At 32.3% G+C, this 16,643-nt stretch overlaps 2 protein-coding genes and 1 long non-coding RNA gene across 3 annotated transcripts; 2 read left to right on the top strand and 1 right to left on the bottom strand.

The window, feature by feature from the left end:
* The first annotated feature begins 5,421 nt into the window (after positions 1–5,421).
* Positions 5,422–6,627, top strand: LOC112493228 (uncharacterized). Its single transcript, XR_003057618.3, has 2 exons — positions 5,422–5,825; positions 6,008–6,627. It is a non-coding gene; the product is annotated as an uncharacterized LOC112493228 (long non-coding RNA).
* Positions 6,628–6,919: 292 nt separating this feature from the next.
* Positions 6,920–8,904, bottom strand: LOC107429744 (disease resistance protein RPV1-like). Its single transcript, XM_016040491.4, has 2 exons — positions 8,358–8,904; positions 6,920–7,993 (listed from the first exon to the last, which is right to left on the bottom strand). Exons 1-2 carry the CDS (start codon positions 8,843–8,845, stop codon positions 7,210–7,212), a joined length of 1,272 nt encoding a protein of 423 aa, XP_015895977.3. The 5' UTR covers positions 8,846–8,904; the 3' UTR covers positions 6,920–7,209.
* A 1,953-nt stretch (positions 8,905–10,857) lies between these two features.
* On the top strand, positions 10,858–11,379 carry LOC107429726 (toll/interleukin-1 receptor-like protein). The gene has a single exon (XM_016040473.2). The coding sequence runs from the start codon at positions 10,858–10,860 to the stop codon at positions 11,377–11,379; it is 522 nt and encodes a 173-aa protein (XP_015895959.2).
* Positions 11,380–16,643: the final 5,264 nt, after the last annotated feature.

The following is a 16,643-nucleotide window of genomic DNA, read 5'->3' as shown; positions in this document are numbered from 1 at the left end:
ATTAAGAAGTGTCCTATTCATTCTTTCAGCTACACCATTTTGTTGTGGTGTGTGCTTTACAATCCTATGCCTCAAGATACCATGATTTTTACAGAAATCATCAAATTCTTTGTTGCAAAATTCCAAACCATTATCAGTCCTCAAAGCTTTAACAAGCTTGCTAGTTTGGTTTTCTACTAGCAATTTCCACTCTTTAAACTTTGTACAAGCCTCATCTTTTGATTTTAACAAATAAATCCAAACTTTTCTAGAGTAATCATCAATTATAGAAAGAAAATATTTATTTCCAGATTGTGTTTGCACTTTGGCAGGGCCCCATAAGTCAGCGTGCACATAATCTAACATAGATTTAGCTTTACTTGTACTTAAGTTGAAACTTAACCTATGTTGTTTTCCAAGAACACAATTTTCACAAAAATCAAGCTTACTGACCATGTCCTTGCCAAAAACATTCATTTTATTCAAATAAAACAAACCTCTCTCACTAATATGCCCTAATCTCTTATGCCACAGATCGGTTTTATCAATTGATGATGCTACAGATGCATTGCTAGCATTCAAAACAACTTTACCACACAAAACATACAAGCCATTTTTCTTAGTACCTTTCATTGCAACAAAAGAACCTCTAGAAATTTTCATACTTCCATTTTCAGTCTTATAAAAGTAACCAGATTCATGAAGCACACCAAGTGATATTAAATTTCGTTTCAAATCAGGCACATGTCTAACAAAAGATAAAGTCTTCACAGTTCCATCAAACATTTGTAATTGAATATTACCTATTCCTAGCACTTGGCATGAGACATTATTACCCAACAAAACATGACCACCATCATATTTAGTATAGGACTGAAAATACTCTAAGTTTGGGCACATATGAAAGGAACACCCTGAATCTAAAACCCACTCAGAGTTATTTTGGTCAGGTGTTACAACTAACACCTCAGCAGGGTCTGAATCTATGGAGGCTATAGCCAAATCTCCACTTTCCTGGTTCTTTGCTTTCTCATCTTTCTTTTTCTTGAAGCAATACTTGATAAAATGTCCCTCTTTCTTATAGTAAAAACACTTCTTGCCTCTAATTCTAGACTTAGACCTTGAAGTTTCTCTAGACTTGCTTCTATGGTCATTTTGTACCCAATTCCTGGTAGTACTCCTTCCTCTCACAGCAAGTCCTTCCCTTTTAGACTCAAATTTTAATTCCAAGTCTCTGGACTTCAAAGCACTTACTACTACATCTAATGACAAAGAATCTCTACCATACTTAATGGCATTTCTATCCTCTCTGTAAGTCTCAGGCAATGAATTTAATAGAATAACAGCATTATGTACATCATTGAAAACAACTTTGCAATTGGCAAGATCAAGAATCAACTTATTAAAGATGTCCAAATTAGCATCTAAATCCTTAGAGACATCCATCTTAAAGCCAAAAAATTGTTCAAGTAAAAGAATACGATCTGGCAGAGATCTTACCAGATATAATTTCTCCAATTTAGTCCACATCTCAGCAGTGGTCTGAACTTCATCAACTTTCCTTAAAACATTGTCTGAAAGATGTAGAATGATGGTGCTCATAGCAATTTCATCAATCTCTAAATGTTTTTCCTCTGGAACGTCTGCAGCAAAGGACTTGTCAATGGCCTTCGCAACCTTCAGTTGAACCAGCACGGCTCTCATATTCTTGCGCCAGAGCAAGAAATCACCCTTTCCATTGAAAACCTCCACTTCAAGTCTCGCAGACATTATTGATGATTCAAAGAACCCAATTGCAGAAACTTAGATAATCAAGACTCAAAGAATAAGCCTCCAAGAACGAGCACACAAGCTCTGACACCAATGTTATGTATTCTAAGAATAAAATCCAAGAATCTAAACTACAAATCAACACAGAAATTTTATCGAGGTTCGGTCGAAATTGACCTACATCCTCGTGCTCCAGTGTGAAGCTTCTGCACTATAAGAAAATCTGTGTTTACATGCTCAAAATAGATCAACAATGGTGATTTCACATAAGAAACCCGAAACCAATCCCAAAGTCCTAATTACACCCTCACTCTTGTGTTTCACAAAGAAACCACTCTCTTTCACATAGAAAAACAAGGTGTAGAAAAACCCATACAAAGAACTTTGGAATTTCTCTCTCTAAAAACTGATCTGGAACTTTCTCTCTCTAGAACCACGAAGAAGACACACACCCCAGCTGCTCTCTCTATTTTTTTTTTTTTTTTTAAGCTTGAAAAAAGACCCCTGTATTTCTTTGTGAACTGCCTCTCTTAAAAACACCTCGTTTTGCTGTGATGTGGCATCAAAAACTGATATAACTAATAAGAAACAAAACGACACAGCATTGTTTAAGTGAGCCCAATAACTTTGCTGATGTGGTAATATAAGAGATATATTTTCCGCTTCATAAACGATGCCGTTCTATCAAAAAATAAACAACCAAAACTGCAACTTCTCTCCTCTTCTTTGTTCTGTCACAATATCAAACCGGTAAACACATTTTACAAAAGTTTTGAGGATTAATTCTCAGATTTCAGTTTGTCAAGCTCGAAACAAAGGAACAAGAAATGCCAATCCATTCAACCTACTCCTCTCAAAGGTTTAATTAATTCCTATGGCTAGATATTTGTTTTTGCTATCAATATATCCATGCGTCTGTAAAATTCATCAACCAATAAATTTCCTTTTTTTGGATTTGTTGCAGGGATGGTGAATCCTTGCAGACAAACATGTTTGTGTTAAGTGCACAACATGTAGACAAAGAGGTTTCAACTGCGTATGAGAGACAAAGAGGTTTCAACTGTGTATGAGCGAATTACTATTCCACATGATCCAATTGTTGTCCACTCTAAACAAGACGTTTATGGAATCATCTTACAAACTGTTTGAAGAAAGAAGTTCAGGAGATTCAAAGCTTCGTCTAATTCATTTGCAAATAAAGGCAGAGACTCCACTCTTTCAAAATGATTTGACAAGATGGAAAAGAAATCTTGAGGATATCCTTGAACTCCTCGTCAGGTTTTATGTCTTCATTACTGTCAGCCTCAAAGGACATATCATTTCTGTTTTGAAGTCCTTTGATCCTTTCTCCACATACAATTTATATTTCCCTCGGAAGGAAATTCTGGAGTAGTTTGGAGATTATCGAGTTAGTGAGCGAGCAGTGGGAATCGGATTACCTCCAAATTTGAAAACTAATAAAGATTGGAGGGGGATTGCTATATGTGCTGCTTTCTCAGTTCAGGAGCATCCAAACGCAATCCTTGATGACGAGAACTTACATGTCTTATTCAGACTTCTTTGTCATTTGAGTATGGATCAAGAATGTTGTTTGAATCCTACCCCTATGTTTCAAATCACTAAAGACAAATTCAAGTGGTCATATGTACGTGGATTCATCTGGCTAACCTATATACCGAGTTCTTTGTTGCTTGCAGAGTTGCATGGGTAGAGTCACATAGCCATAGATATCTATAACGAGTCTCCAGGCTTGGTTACGAAGAATCTTGGTGTTCATCTCTTGTTCAAATAGGAGGTGGAAGAATTCAGACAATCAATAACCAAATGCATGAGAGGGTTCTTTGACAATTTGGATCCCATCTATCTATTTATGGCCAATGAAAGTGATCCAAAAAAACACTCACATGTTGATCGTGACCCGGGAAGCAAGAGTAGTGCTTGAAATAGCAACCGGTATGCTAGTTCTCAACTAGGAAATCTGACTACCGAACCCACTTTCCCTGAGAAAACTGGCATAGTAAAAATTATATTAGCTAGCTTAGCCTCTTTTTTTTTCAATATATATATATATATTCTCAATCTGGTCTCTCTATTATTAGAATTTATCTATCAACTTGTATTTTGCAGGAGTTTGTTCAAAAGATGATATATAACTCATGCTTCCCTCCTACTGAGATTCCAGAGTACTCGTCCAGCAATCATCACAGTAGTGGCCATTCAGTGACAATTGAGATACCAACAAATCTATACAGTGATGGTAATCGGCTAGGAGTGGCTGTTTATGTATATCTTTCACCAGATGGCCAGTAACCAAGTATCTATGATAGTGTGATGATCTTGATCTAGAGATTCCTCATGACCTTATTTATCACATTTGATTGGAATCTCTGCAACATTATTAAATAACCAATGAAGAATTCTAGAAGGTACATAAGGGAGACCATCAGTTCATATGGTTGTCCTAAATAGCTCGTCTCTGGTCTTCAGATCAGTCGAAGCATTGCAATCTCATTGAGGCTTCATTTGCAAGCAATAGGCAAGGATTTTTGGCTCAAAAGCGTGGTTTCCATCATCTATGCACACATGATATGAAAGAGTTTATGGAGAATAATCCACTGCATGGGTGAAGCTAAATGAATTCTACGGTACTAACCTCTCTGCTGCTAGCTTACCAGCAGGCAGCAGAGATCATTGTTTTGAGGGACTCTTTTCTACTCAATGTTGCTAGAGAGACAGCCACGAATCTCACTTTCACCCTCCAGCTAGTCTCTTCTTTGCTGCTTTTTACTGTGGTCTGTGCAGTAGAATAATACATAAATTGGAGATTAGACAACCAGAAGCTACTTTGTGAAGGATGAATTAGAAAGATGTTAACATGTCAAGTTGAGTGGCCAAAACCTTTAGAGCTCCTAATTAGTCTTCATATTAGTTTTTATATTGTTTTATTTTATTTTTCTTATGTCATGATTCGATGAGGACTTATCTCTTTCATGGTTCAACTTTAAGTTGTGCTAGAAGAGAATAATCTTGATAATATTCTATTTATTTAGATTTTTCTTCATTAAGAAAGACTGGATGGACTAGAGAATCTAAACCAGAATGGTAAAGGTAAAATAATTGTGCAATAACCTCTCTGCCCAAGTAGATTGTTGTTTTGTGGACTATTTTTACCCAATGTTGGAGAGCTAATATATAGCCACTCCACTCTCATTGGCTCTCTGTTGCATTTTGTGGGTGTGTTTTGGATAAATGGACAAAAGTGTTGCTGCTTAATTGTGAGAAGTTTATTTCCGGTTGATTGGGTTGACCACTAGAGCTCTCCTTATTATGATTGGATTAAACGCTTGACTCTTTTTTATGGTGCAATTTCAACCTTATCTATCAAATTCATTTTCTTATAAAACCATACTCTGTTTTTGCTCTGTTTTCTCCTTTTTGCTAACCAGGATTTTTGTTATGGAGTAATTCTAAAGGGCTAAATTGCAACAAATTAAAAGTAGAAGGTTTAAATTAATACAAAAAATTGGGTTGAGGATGAAGAAGAAAGTTAGCAGATCCTCCAATCTGGAACAATTATTGGTACTGCATGATTAATATGATCAATTACTTCTATTTAACAATATATATTATTTTAAAAGGTCTTTTTTTTTTTTTTTTTTTTTTTTTGGGGCTCCCCATTTGAGAGTCAATGGCTTCACAAGTAGGTATCATAAATAAATAAACAAACAAACAAAATTAGCTGAGTGAAAAATTAGAATGGTAGTTGATTCATATAAAAACTTGTTTCTGGTGGTTATAATGCAAAGTCTTGAGATGTAAGGTTGACTCAGGGTATTTATTAGGCTGTTCTTTGCGTCCACGCACATGTAAATAAATAAACAAAATACATTCAATTCTATTAAGGTTTTTTTTTTTTTTTTGGGTGGATAAAGGTTAGGAAAATAAAGTTATATATAAAAGGAATTCCACAAAAAATTACAATTTACACCTCTGCCTCCATTCTCTTCCTCTCTCTCTCTCTGCTCTGCTTTGACTGCCGGCACTGGTCGGGGAACCACCAGCCGTGGAACTTCCAGGTTATCCCATCGATCTCTCTATTTCTCTCTTTTTACTTGCTCATTTTCTCGGAAACTCCTTGATTTGTTAGAAAGCAGCTGGAATTGAAAGCCCTCCTCCTTATAATGCTCAATTTTTTTTATTTATTTATTTTGAAAAGCAAGTGGTTTTGAGAGAAACTAGTGGTTAATTTGAAAAACAGGGGTTGTTGAGAGAAGAAAGAGATATACCAGTTAGATTCAAAGGCATTAGCGGTCATAATTAACCAAATTCCAAAAATGACTTCATAAACATGTTCGAATTCATCATTTTCATCAACAGGCGAAAGCTATACAGACCATTTGTACAACGCTTTGATTCAGAAAGGAATTTTTGGACATAACTTGTTTCTTCAATGGAAAGGATAGACATGATGTGGAAAAAATATTACAAAGTCAGTGATTTCACCCAAAGATCAGTATACAAGTGCTTATTGAGAGATCTCTAATGACTCTGGTAGAAAATAAGCTGTGGATGCCCAATTTGCTACAGGAATTTGGCAGGGATATTGTTGCCCTAAAAGCCAAGCAAACTAAGTAGGCTGTGGAAAGCATAGGAAATTTTAGCTTGAAGCGGTTTAAATTTTAGTTGAACTGTATCAGTTGAGCTTTCAAGTTCTTATTTTGGGTATTGTATGCTCTTGAGTCTTGAAGTCATTCGTAAGTAACAATTTATGGAATGAAGTTTTATTTCCTGAATTTTATTACATATTGATTTTATGGACTACTTGTATCTCTTTTAATACATGATTAAGTATACAATTAAACATATTAATTTGTTGAAGAGTTTAAATTGTCAATGACCATGGTTTGCATGACGCTGAGTTTGTGATATCAGTTCCTTATAGATATGAAAAAGATCTGTTGATTATCTTTTGCACTTTGAATTGTTCTTTCCGCTTGAATCCAAATCTATTTCTTTTGGCTTAATAACTCTGAATCCAATGTGATTGTGTCTGTAATTTGGAAGGCAGAATGCAAATTGTGTTGTAATTTAGAGGGTAGAATTAGTGATACTAATTTATGCACTCGTATAAAAATTTGAAAGATATAGATGGTGTGCAATGACATAAATATTTATGCAAAGACAATGTTCTAATTATATAGGATAATTCTGCTTGCTTGACATATACAACTTGCTACTTTCTCTGAACTCTTAGCAAAATTTTGAAAAAACAGAGTCCTGACTCTGTTCGTATTCCAAATTGCAATCATATATGCTCATCCTTTCGATGAGCTAGAAAAGAGGCACCAATATATCTTTACTAACTAGATCAAAATGCAATAATTTTTTATATCGCAAAGTTCATCCACCTTTTAGAAGAAACATGCTATGTATTCAAAACACATTTTCTTAACGATGCTATCACCTAAACAGATCTATCAAAACTGACTTGAACTGTGTAGGATTCTTCTTTAGTTTAGCTATTGTGTCTGACCATTCATCTACTGTTCTCCCAAACAAGAAAGATGCCATACTTTGAAGAGTTAAAGGATGACCTTCAGCAATTTCTACAACATCGTTGCACAGCTCTATATAGTCATCCAAAATACAGTTGTCCTTAAAGGCCTTCCGACGTAAGAGTTGAAGAGCTTCATTGTTGTTTAGTTTATCAACCTCGTATATGTTGCCCTCTCCATATCTCGACAACAAGTGATTCTTTGTAGTTGTCACAATGACTCGACTCCCTGGACGTAAACAATCATCTTGCCTTCTCCATTTTCCTACTAAAGTTTCGATTTGCTCCACCTGGTCAACATCATCTAGAATGATAAGCACCTTTTTGGATTTTAGTGTTGTCGTTGATTCGTCTCTGTTCAACAAGATTTGGTAAAGTTGCTGTTGTAAGTGAGGCATACCATGTTTTTCACATTCCTCTCTTACATTGTCAATGAAAGCACAAGAATCAAATTTGCCATGGATCTTTTTGAAAACTTCACCAGCCAAAGTTGTCTTACCAATTCCTCTCTCACCGCATATTCCAACGGTGCGGACATCATCATCCTGCTTGTCTAAACTTAATAGTGACTCCATTTTATCCATACGAGAATCCATTCCAACCAAGAAGTCTTTGTGATAACATGGGAAAGTTCTCTTCAATTGTCTGAAAATATCTCCAACAATTTCCTTAATAAAACCTGATTCATGACTGGAAAAGAAAAAAAGAAAAGAAAAATAGATATTACAAAATATTTTTGTCGTTAAACCTCAAGGCAATAGCTAGTTTTATTTTACTATATTAAATATACTGCAAATCTCAAAGCTGCTAAAAATTAAATTAAAAAAATAGTGTAAGGACTAAAGCATTAAAAATAAAATTTAAGGATCAAAGTGCAAAAAGAAAAGAAAAGAAAAAAGAAATTCAAGGACCAAATTGTAACTATAGGCCACAGGACGAATAAGATAATAACATTATATTAAATGAATAATTTGGGTTTTAGAGGATAAATGTTGGATGTGTAAACTGATGAAGAGCATAGAAAGCAGGAAATAATAAAATTGCATATGTATACCGATCTTTCAAATCCCATCCAGAGACACTTGCCACTTCAGTCAAAGCGCTTTTCCACTTGTTCACTTTTTCGATATTTTGTTGGAAATCTTGTTCATGTTGAGCAAAAATCTTTCCACACTCTTCCAATTGCCTTCTTAAATGTGCTGGATCCACATGATAGAAAACCGGAATAACAGTCAGTCGATCCTTGTTCTTGAGCTCAAGAATCTTGACAAGTTGATCCAACAACCGTGTTGAAACGGGATACTTCTTCGAAAGAACGATGATTGCAAATCTTGATTCTTCAATTGCATTGACAGATGATGAATAATTGTGTGAAGCAAGGTTTTGATCTTCGTCCCTGAACGGTTTGATTCCTTCCTGGTTCAAAGCATGGTACAAATGATCTGTGAAGCTTTTGCCGGTGTCCTCCTCTCTGAAACTGAGGAAGACATCATATTTCCATGATATGACTGATGAACGATTTGGAGATGTTCCGGTGGGCATGTTGGGAAGTTTGTGATATGACTAATGGTGGCTTGTGAAGCCATTGACCGACTCTTATATCAAATGGAAACATAAAGATGACTTTGACGCGTCCCACACATGTGAATGAATATACAAACGCGTTCCAAACGTGTGAATGAATATAATACATCAATCGATGGAAGTGGCAGCTTACAAATTTTGTTTTGAGGGGCCTTTGCCGAACATGATCATGCTTCCATTTCAGGGCCGGCTCAAGGTTGCGTGGGGCCTTATGCAAGAAAGTAATATAGGGCCTTATAAGATTTTTTTTTTTTTTTTTATAAATTTTATTTTTATACTCAATGTTGTTTTAATGTTTAACACTAAAATAATTATAAAAAACAATCATACACTACAAATATTATAAAATATATGAATAAAAATTAAAATCCCATTTCAGAAGTTGAGAGAAGAAATAAAAGATTTTGAAGCAATACACTAAAATTTTCAATTTATTTTGAATATAATGTTCTTCAAAAAAAAAAATTAATAATAATAAATATAATGAAGTCTTTTTTTTTTTTCAAAAAAAGAAAGAGATGCCGATTTTTTTTAATATAAATATATATTCCTAATTATTAAAGGAAAAATTGAAAAATGCATTAAAGTAATTAACAATTATTTGCCTACAAATTAGATGGAAAAACCATTAATGTATTTATTACAATTTTACTTTTTCAAGACTTGCTGAAATGGATCCATCAGTTTATCACCTATGAATCTATTTCAACTCATAAAAATATTCATCCTGTTAATAAATATTAAAAAATAATCAAAGTAATATTAAAAAAAATCACATAAATATTATATTTTTTATTTTTTATTTTAAAATAATGCTAATAATCATTTAAGAACTTTTTGGATTGGGGTCCTTAATTTGATACACACATATACATATATATATATATATATGTAGAAAATAATGTGAGGCCCAAGGCCCAAAGCAACGGCCTTGGTGGCCCTATCCTAAAGTCGGGCCTGTTCCATTTCCCCAGACAATATTACCGACGCAGACAACTAGAGCGATGCTCTGAGTCAATCGGCCCATCTCTCCACTTGGCATTTGCTTGTTAATTTGTTTCTTTATGAATACTAGTTGACATAAAAGTTTTGCAAATTTTTTTTTTTTTCCTTTTTTAGGGCATTGAGTGAGAATTTATTAAGAAAATAGTTAAAAGATATATTGGAAAAGTTGAATCAAACATGTCCACGTGGTGATAACAAGTTATTAGATGGAATAGGTTCTCGTAGGAAGAAAATGGATTCACTCTTGGATATAGAATTGGATGATGTTCGCATAATAGGGATATTTGGTACACGAGGAATTGATAAGACAACTATTGCTCATCAAGTTTTTGAAAAGGGTCACACACAAATTTGATGCTACTGCTTTCATTGTCAACCAAACAGAGGAATGCAAATAAAAAGAATGGTATATTTCACTTACAAAGGCATCTTCATAAAGAGATCCATGGAAAATTTCAAAAAATCCAAACAAAAACAAAACCAAGCGGACAAAACCAAGCCGGCATAACCCACATTCCTTCTCCGTAGTCTTGAGAATGCACGTAAGCATAAGACATCCATGGAACATTTCAGAAAATCCAAACAAAAACAAAACCAAGCCGGCAACCCACAAAAAAATATATTACACTTTTTTTTTTTTTTTTTTTTTAAATCAAGAAACATAGAACTTGAATTCGCCAGTAATATGGAATATAATTTTTACATATAAATCAACCTCAATTCGCCGGTAATATGGAATTTAATTTATACATATAAATCATTTACTTGTTTTAAACATAATAAAAATACAATTTGTTCAGCTGGAGTAAATGGAAATTCATAGTCCCGAAGGATTATAAAAATAAAATGCACTTCATTGGAGTCTATTCATGCGTTAATTAATTATATAATTCAGCAACCATTCATTCTTTCATTCATATGATTAACACCGTTTTTCCAAGGCATCTAGCTCTAGCTCTCTCAGTATGACCAGCCCAGCAAAATGTTCAAAATCATCATCTTCATCATCACCATGGAAACATGATGTGTTCCTGAGTTTCAGAGGTGAGGACACCCGTACAGGATTCACAGACCATCTGTACCATGCTTTGGATGGGAAAGCAATTGATGTCTTTAGGGATACTGAAGGCCTCGTGAGGGGAGAAGCCATTTCACCGGCACTCTTGAAAGGAATTGAAGAATCAAGGTTTGCAATCATCGTCCTTTCAGAGAAGTATGCTACTTCATCATGGTGCTTGGACGAAGTTGCAGAGATTGTTAAATGCCATCGAGTTTGGGGACAGACTATTATTCCAGTTTTCTACCATGTCGAGCCAAACCATGTGAGGATTCAGACTGGGACATTTGGGGAGCCCTTTACTCATAAGCATAAATACCAAGATGTGAATAGGGTTAACCGATGGAGGGAGGTTTTATCTCTAGTGGCCAATATTCATCCATGCTGGGAATTGAAAGACGGCTTGTACGTAATTCTCCATTTTGATTAACTTCTTAATTAATTTTATACCCTAAACACTAGATATCATTCTTAACTTTTCTTTTGAAAGTAGTATATATGTAGAATTAGATTTACATTGGAATAACTTATTAGTTTTCATATCATTTTTTTTTATTAACTTCTGAATAAGATTAAAAGTTAAAATTAAAAATTATAAAATTATAAAATACGAATTTAGTTACATAAATTCTACTTAGAAAAAATAAATTCAATAGAAAAATAATGATTAACAAATATATTTTTTTTTTTACTAAAAATAAAAGTATAATATATTTTTAAATCTCAATATTTTATACTATTTAAAAATTAAAAAAAATTATCATATTAATTTTGATATTAAGAATCTGATTTATATATAAATTTATATATATAAAGTGTGCATTTTAACTGTGATAAGGTGAGATATTAAGCCGTAGGGCGTTGGGGCATATATGCTTTTTAGGAATTAAGTAATAATATTAAAAAAAAACATTAAATATATATTTAAATTGATATAAAATAAAAAAAATAAAAAAATAGAAATAGTTTTTAGACTGCAAAATTATAGAATTAAAATTTACATAAATACGGAATTAAAATTATAAATAAATATACCATGCAACATACACTTAGAATTTATATATAATAACAATCTATACATCTAATAAGGATAAGATAGGTTTTTATAAACTAAAAAATAAACAGAGTACATTAGTTGTATTGTGAGGCGTATGCCTCATATTTGAAACTTAAAAAGCCCATTTTTATGCCCAAGTTATATGTTTCATTTTTTTGGGACATGTGTCTTACATATGTACTATCCCAAATTTTAAGTCTTAAAAGACATCTATTTCCTCTCCCCCCCTCCCTTTTTTTTTTTCTTTTTTTTTTTTTTTAAGGACTCACCTTAAAGCTTAAGGCAAGCCCCAGACATAGCCCTGGACGTGCCTTTTAAAACGTTTGTTCATGGGAGCTATTTCCCAACTCATTTTGAAAGATATGTTGATGTAAATATTAAAAATGGACCTATATAATCCCATATAAATTTAAATTTATTTGCGTTTTTTTTTTTTTTGGTTTGTTTGAATTTTTTTTTTGGGTCCTTTTTTGTTATTATTAATAAAATTATATATATTAAATGTATATAAAAATTTTATGAAAAACTATTAAACAGATATATAAAAAATTATTAATAAAATTGTTCTGTCAGTTTTGATTAGTTGTTGATTTTCAAAAACGAATATGAATAGTTACCACCTCCTCTCTTTTTTTTATTTTTTTATTTTTTTTTATTTTTCCTGTTCGGTTAACCAATCAATTGCGATTGGTGTTTTCAATTTTGGGTCAGTTTTCTGTTTAGTCAGTTGGTTTTCAATTTTCCTGTTAAAATGCATATGTGACTTTACATGTTAAACACTCATGTCTATCTTTTTAGAGACATTAAATAATAGGATAATTTTATACACACTTTGCAAATTGATGCCTATACATTCTATCCAGCTGTATCAAATTTTATTTTATTTTTTTTACATTGATAAAAATATGTCTACTTTATTCCTAGAAAAATAAAATAAACTTAAATTCACTACGTCTCTAATAGTTGAAAAACTCCAAATTTTCCAAGATATATACACGTTTCCCTAATTTCTCACACACTCCAAATTTTCCCAAAAAAAAAAAAAGACATTTTATTTTCTTCATTTATCTTTGATATGCATCTAAAGAAATTGAAGGTTAGATCAAAACAAAAAGTATTGGATTTTCTTCCACATTTGGAATCCCATCCGAGCCCCTTTTTTGATCCGTTGTTCTTCTAAATCGAAAAGTTCTTTTTTTATTTATTTATTTTTATTTAATTTCAAGAACTCGTTTGCCCAATTTTCATGAAACTAAATTGCAAAGGGGCTAAAAAAAACTTTTTCTTCATGGTGGAGGCTAACTTTTGATGTGGATTGAAGAGCTTATGTGTTAATTTGAGTTCGTTCCTTCTTTGCCCATTTGTTCCAAATCATATGTAATGTGCACCAGCTAGCTGTACCTTTAATACCACCGTCAAATAATTGTGATCCCTATTGGTTGTATAGTCAAACAATTTTGATCCCTATTGGTTTTCAGAATTCCTACTTCCCATGAGTTCCCCTCGATTAACATTAATTTTTTTCCTTTGATGTTGGATGAATTTAATTTCCTATCTTTTCCTATTCATAATCAAAACTCCATTGCCAGGGTATATTGTTTTTTACAAAGTGTAGTGCATGTAATATTTGATTTTATTTGTTTAAATGCTTAAAGAGTATTTTCAACCTTTTACTAATGTCTATTTTTGGAATATAATACTATTATTAAAATTGCAGTGTGCGCGTCAATTTTTGTATTGTGAAAGAATCAACTAATCAATCCCACCATTTATTGAAGAAAATATAATATATATATATATATATATATATATATATATATATATATATATATATATATATATATATATATATATATATATATATATATGAAGAAAGAATGAAGGCAACATAGCCTTGGTTGGTTTTTGGGAAAATGCGAATGGATACAGTTATGTTGCATTTGTAGGTTTCTTCTTTGTTTTACAGATATGACGTTGCTGACCATAAACTTTATATATATATACATTTTGGTTATTTATCCAGGCATGATTCAGTTGTTATAGAGGAAATTGTTAATGAGATTTTCAAAGAACTATATCAAATAGCCTCAAAGGATTTTGTTGGCATGGATTCTCATCACTACGCGAAAATAGCGATTTAGCGACGTAAAAAAAAAATAAAACGAAATATACAGAAACGCATTTATACCACGTCGCTTAATGCTCTGTCGCTAAAAATATTAGATAAACAGCGACATATGAGAAAATGTCGCTAAAAATGGAGAAACAGTGACACCGTAAAACCTATGTCGCTAAATATAGATGAAACAACGACATTATATATACGTTGCTAAATGTTAGGATTTTTAGCGACATTTAAAATACTATGTCTCTGTTTTGGCAAATATATGCGTCGCTAAATGTTAGACTTTTAGTGACCTTTATTTCGCGTCGCTAAATATTATCGTCGCTAAACGTTGAATTGGCGACATTTATGTTATGCGTTGCTAAATGTGTCATGCGTCGCCCTTTTTGCTTTTTTTATATTTTTTTCTATTTTTTTATTTTTTAATTTGTTAGGATTTAGTTTATTTTATTTTATTATATTTATTTTTAATAATTGCGTGAAAATTGATTAGAAATTATCAATACCAAAAAATTAAAATAATAAAAATACCAAAATAACTAAAATTATCTTGATCGAAAGTAATTGGATTACAAAAATTGCATAAAAAATATTTTCATAACAAAATAATTATCAAATAAATTAAATATTATTTCATGAACTAGTTTTTGAATTGGTAACTATTGAACTATTGTATATGTGAAAGCAAAAGCAATATTAATGAAATCTCCATGAATGCATACTCGTTGATATGGAAGTTGACATCCTCTTGTTGAATATATTACACCCTCATAGTACTGCATGAAAAAATTAATAAAATTATAAACACTTATGCAAAATAAAAAATATTAATTATTAAAAAGTAATTTAGTAGATGATATAGAGAATATTACCGTTGTTTCTTAGGAAAGCAAATAAAAAAATTAATTAAATGTCATAAATATTACTTCGACCATAAGTTAATAAATTTACTTACCAATTTATTTAGAAGGTAGTTTTACTTACCATGGAGATCTCTATGAATTGCATACTCATTGAGATGGATTGTGAGCCGTCGTAGTATCGCCAAGAACATCTTCTTCAACCAATTCTTCTTCAACAAAAGTATGATATTGTGTGGAGTTAAAATAACAGACCATCTCAAATCAAAATAATGTTAAGCAATATCACAAACAAAATATCTACAAAAGCAAGATTTAGAAAATTTAACGAAACTAATCTATGGTTAATATGAAAAAAATTAAAAAATAAAAAACTCAACCCACCACATGCAACTGCCAACAACAAAGAAAAAAGAAACTCATCTACACAATGGAGACAAAAAAAGAAGAAACGCAACTCACAACGAGGGTTACACAGAGAAACTCGACTTTCTGACGGCAATGTAGGCAAATGACAAATGAAATCTGAAATATCTCACTCTTCAAGTCCCTTTTAGGTTGTTTTCAAATCTAATATTTATTAGATAGAGTACTTGATGTAGTTTTGAAAATAAAAGAGATTCAAAAGCCCGCGTACAAATTTCAAAATGCGCTAAAATTTTCAGAAAAATGGCAAAAAAGGCGTAAATTTTCAAAACACGCCAAGATTCAAAAGCCCGCATACAAATTTGCAAGTCTTTTAAATTGTTTTTTCTTTTTTAAATGAGGGAACAAGAGACATAATAACCCTCTGATTACGTCACTTGTTATTGTTGTTCTCTAATTATTTTGTTTCTTAAACATAGTTTATTTTCTGTTTAAAATTGTAAATTTTTAAATTATAGATTTGTTTTTTCAAAAAATGGAACAAAATAAAACAAAAAATAATAGGCGACGCAATTTGCTACGACTGCGTTGCCTGTTCCATTTTTTCCTTTTATTTTGTTATTTCATTTTTTTTTCTTTTTTCAGCAGCAAATAAATACTAAAAATAATTCTAAAAAGTATGAAGCAAATATCTGTTATTTTATTATTTCATTATTCACATATATGTGTATATACGAAACACAAATATCTAAAGATCTAAGATAGGGTATACCAAATATAGAGCACTAATACAACAAGGACTTATTGATCAATTTATCTAAATAAGTATATTAAATGAGCTATACTTTCAGTCATGTGTTTGTGCTTCAATGATAGTTTATCTGATTTTACAAGATACATTCCTACAAATATGTATGTCAGGACCCGTCCAGAATTCCTTCCCCGGAACCCTAGACAGCCCTGATCCCAGGGAAATACCACCGAACCTTCCAACGGAAAATCCGGCAGCACCTCCCCTAAGGGATTTACTTACCACAAATTCACCTGCACTGAAAACACACTTCAAAAATATCCCCTTATTCCTCCCACAAACTACAAATTGGTTCCACAAATTTCAGCACTTCAAAACAAAAATACAGTAATCCAGTGCAAGATAAATACAACAAGAGTGAAAGAAATAGTACAACTGCAATAAAGAAGAACATGGTACTTCACGAAGTAAAACAGCGATGAAGATCGAGTCCGCTCCGAATGAACACCGACAACCTGGTACCTAGAGGAACGGA

Source organism: Ziziphus jujuba, chromosome 12 (genome assembly GCF_031755915.1).
Source record: "Ziziphus jujuba cultivar Dongzao chromosome 12, ASM3175591v1".
Lineage (NCBI taxonomy): Eukaryota > Viridiplantae > Streptophyta > Magnoliopsida > Rosales > Rhamnaceae > Ziziphus > Ziziphus jujuba.
The sequence above is the reverse complement of the archived record's forward strand: the minus strand, read 5'-3'. Positions and strand labels throughout refer to the sequence as shown.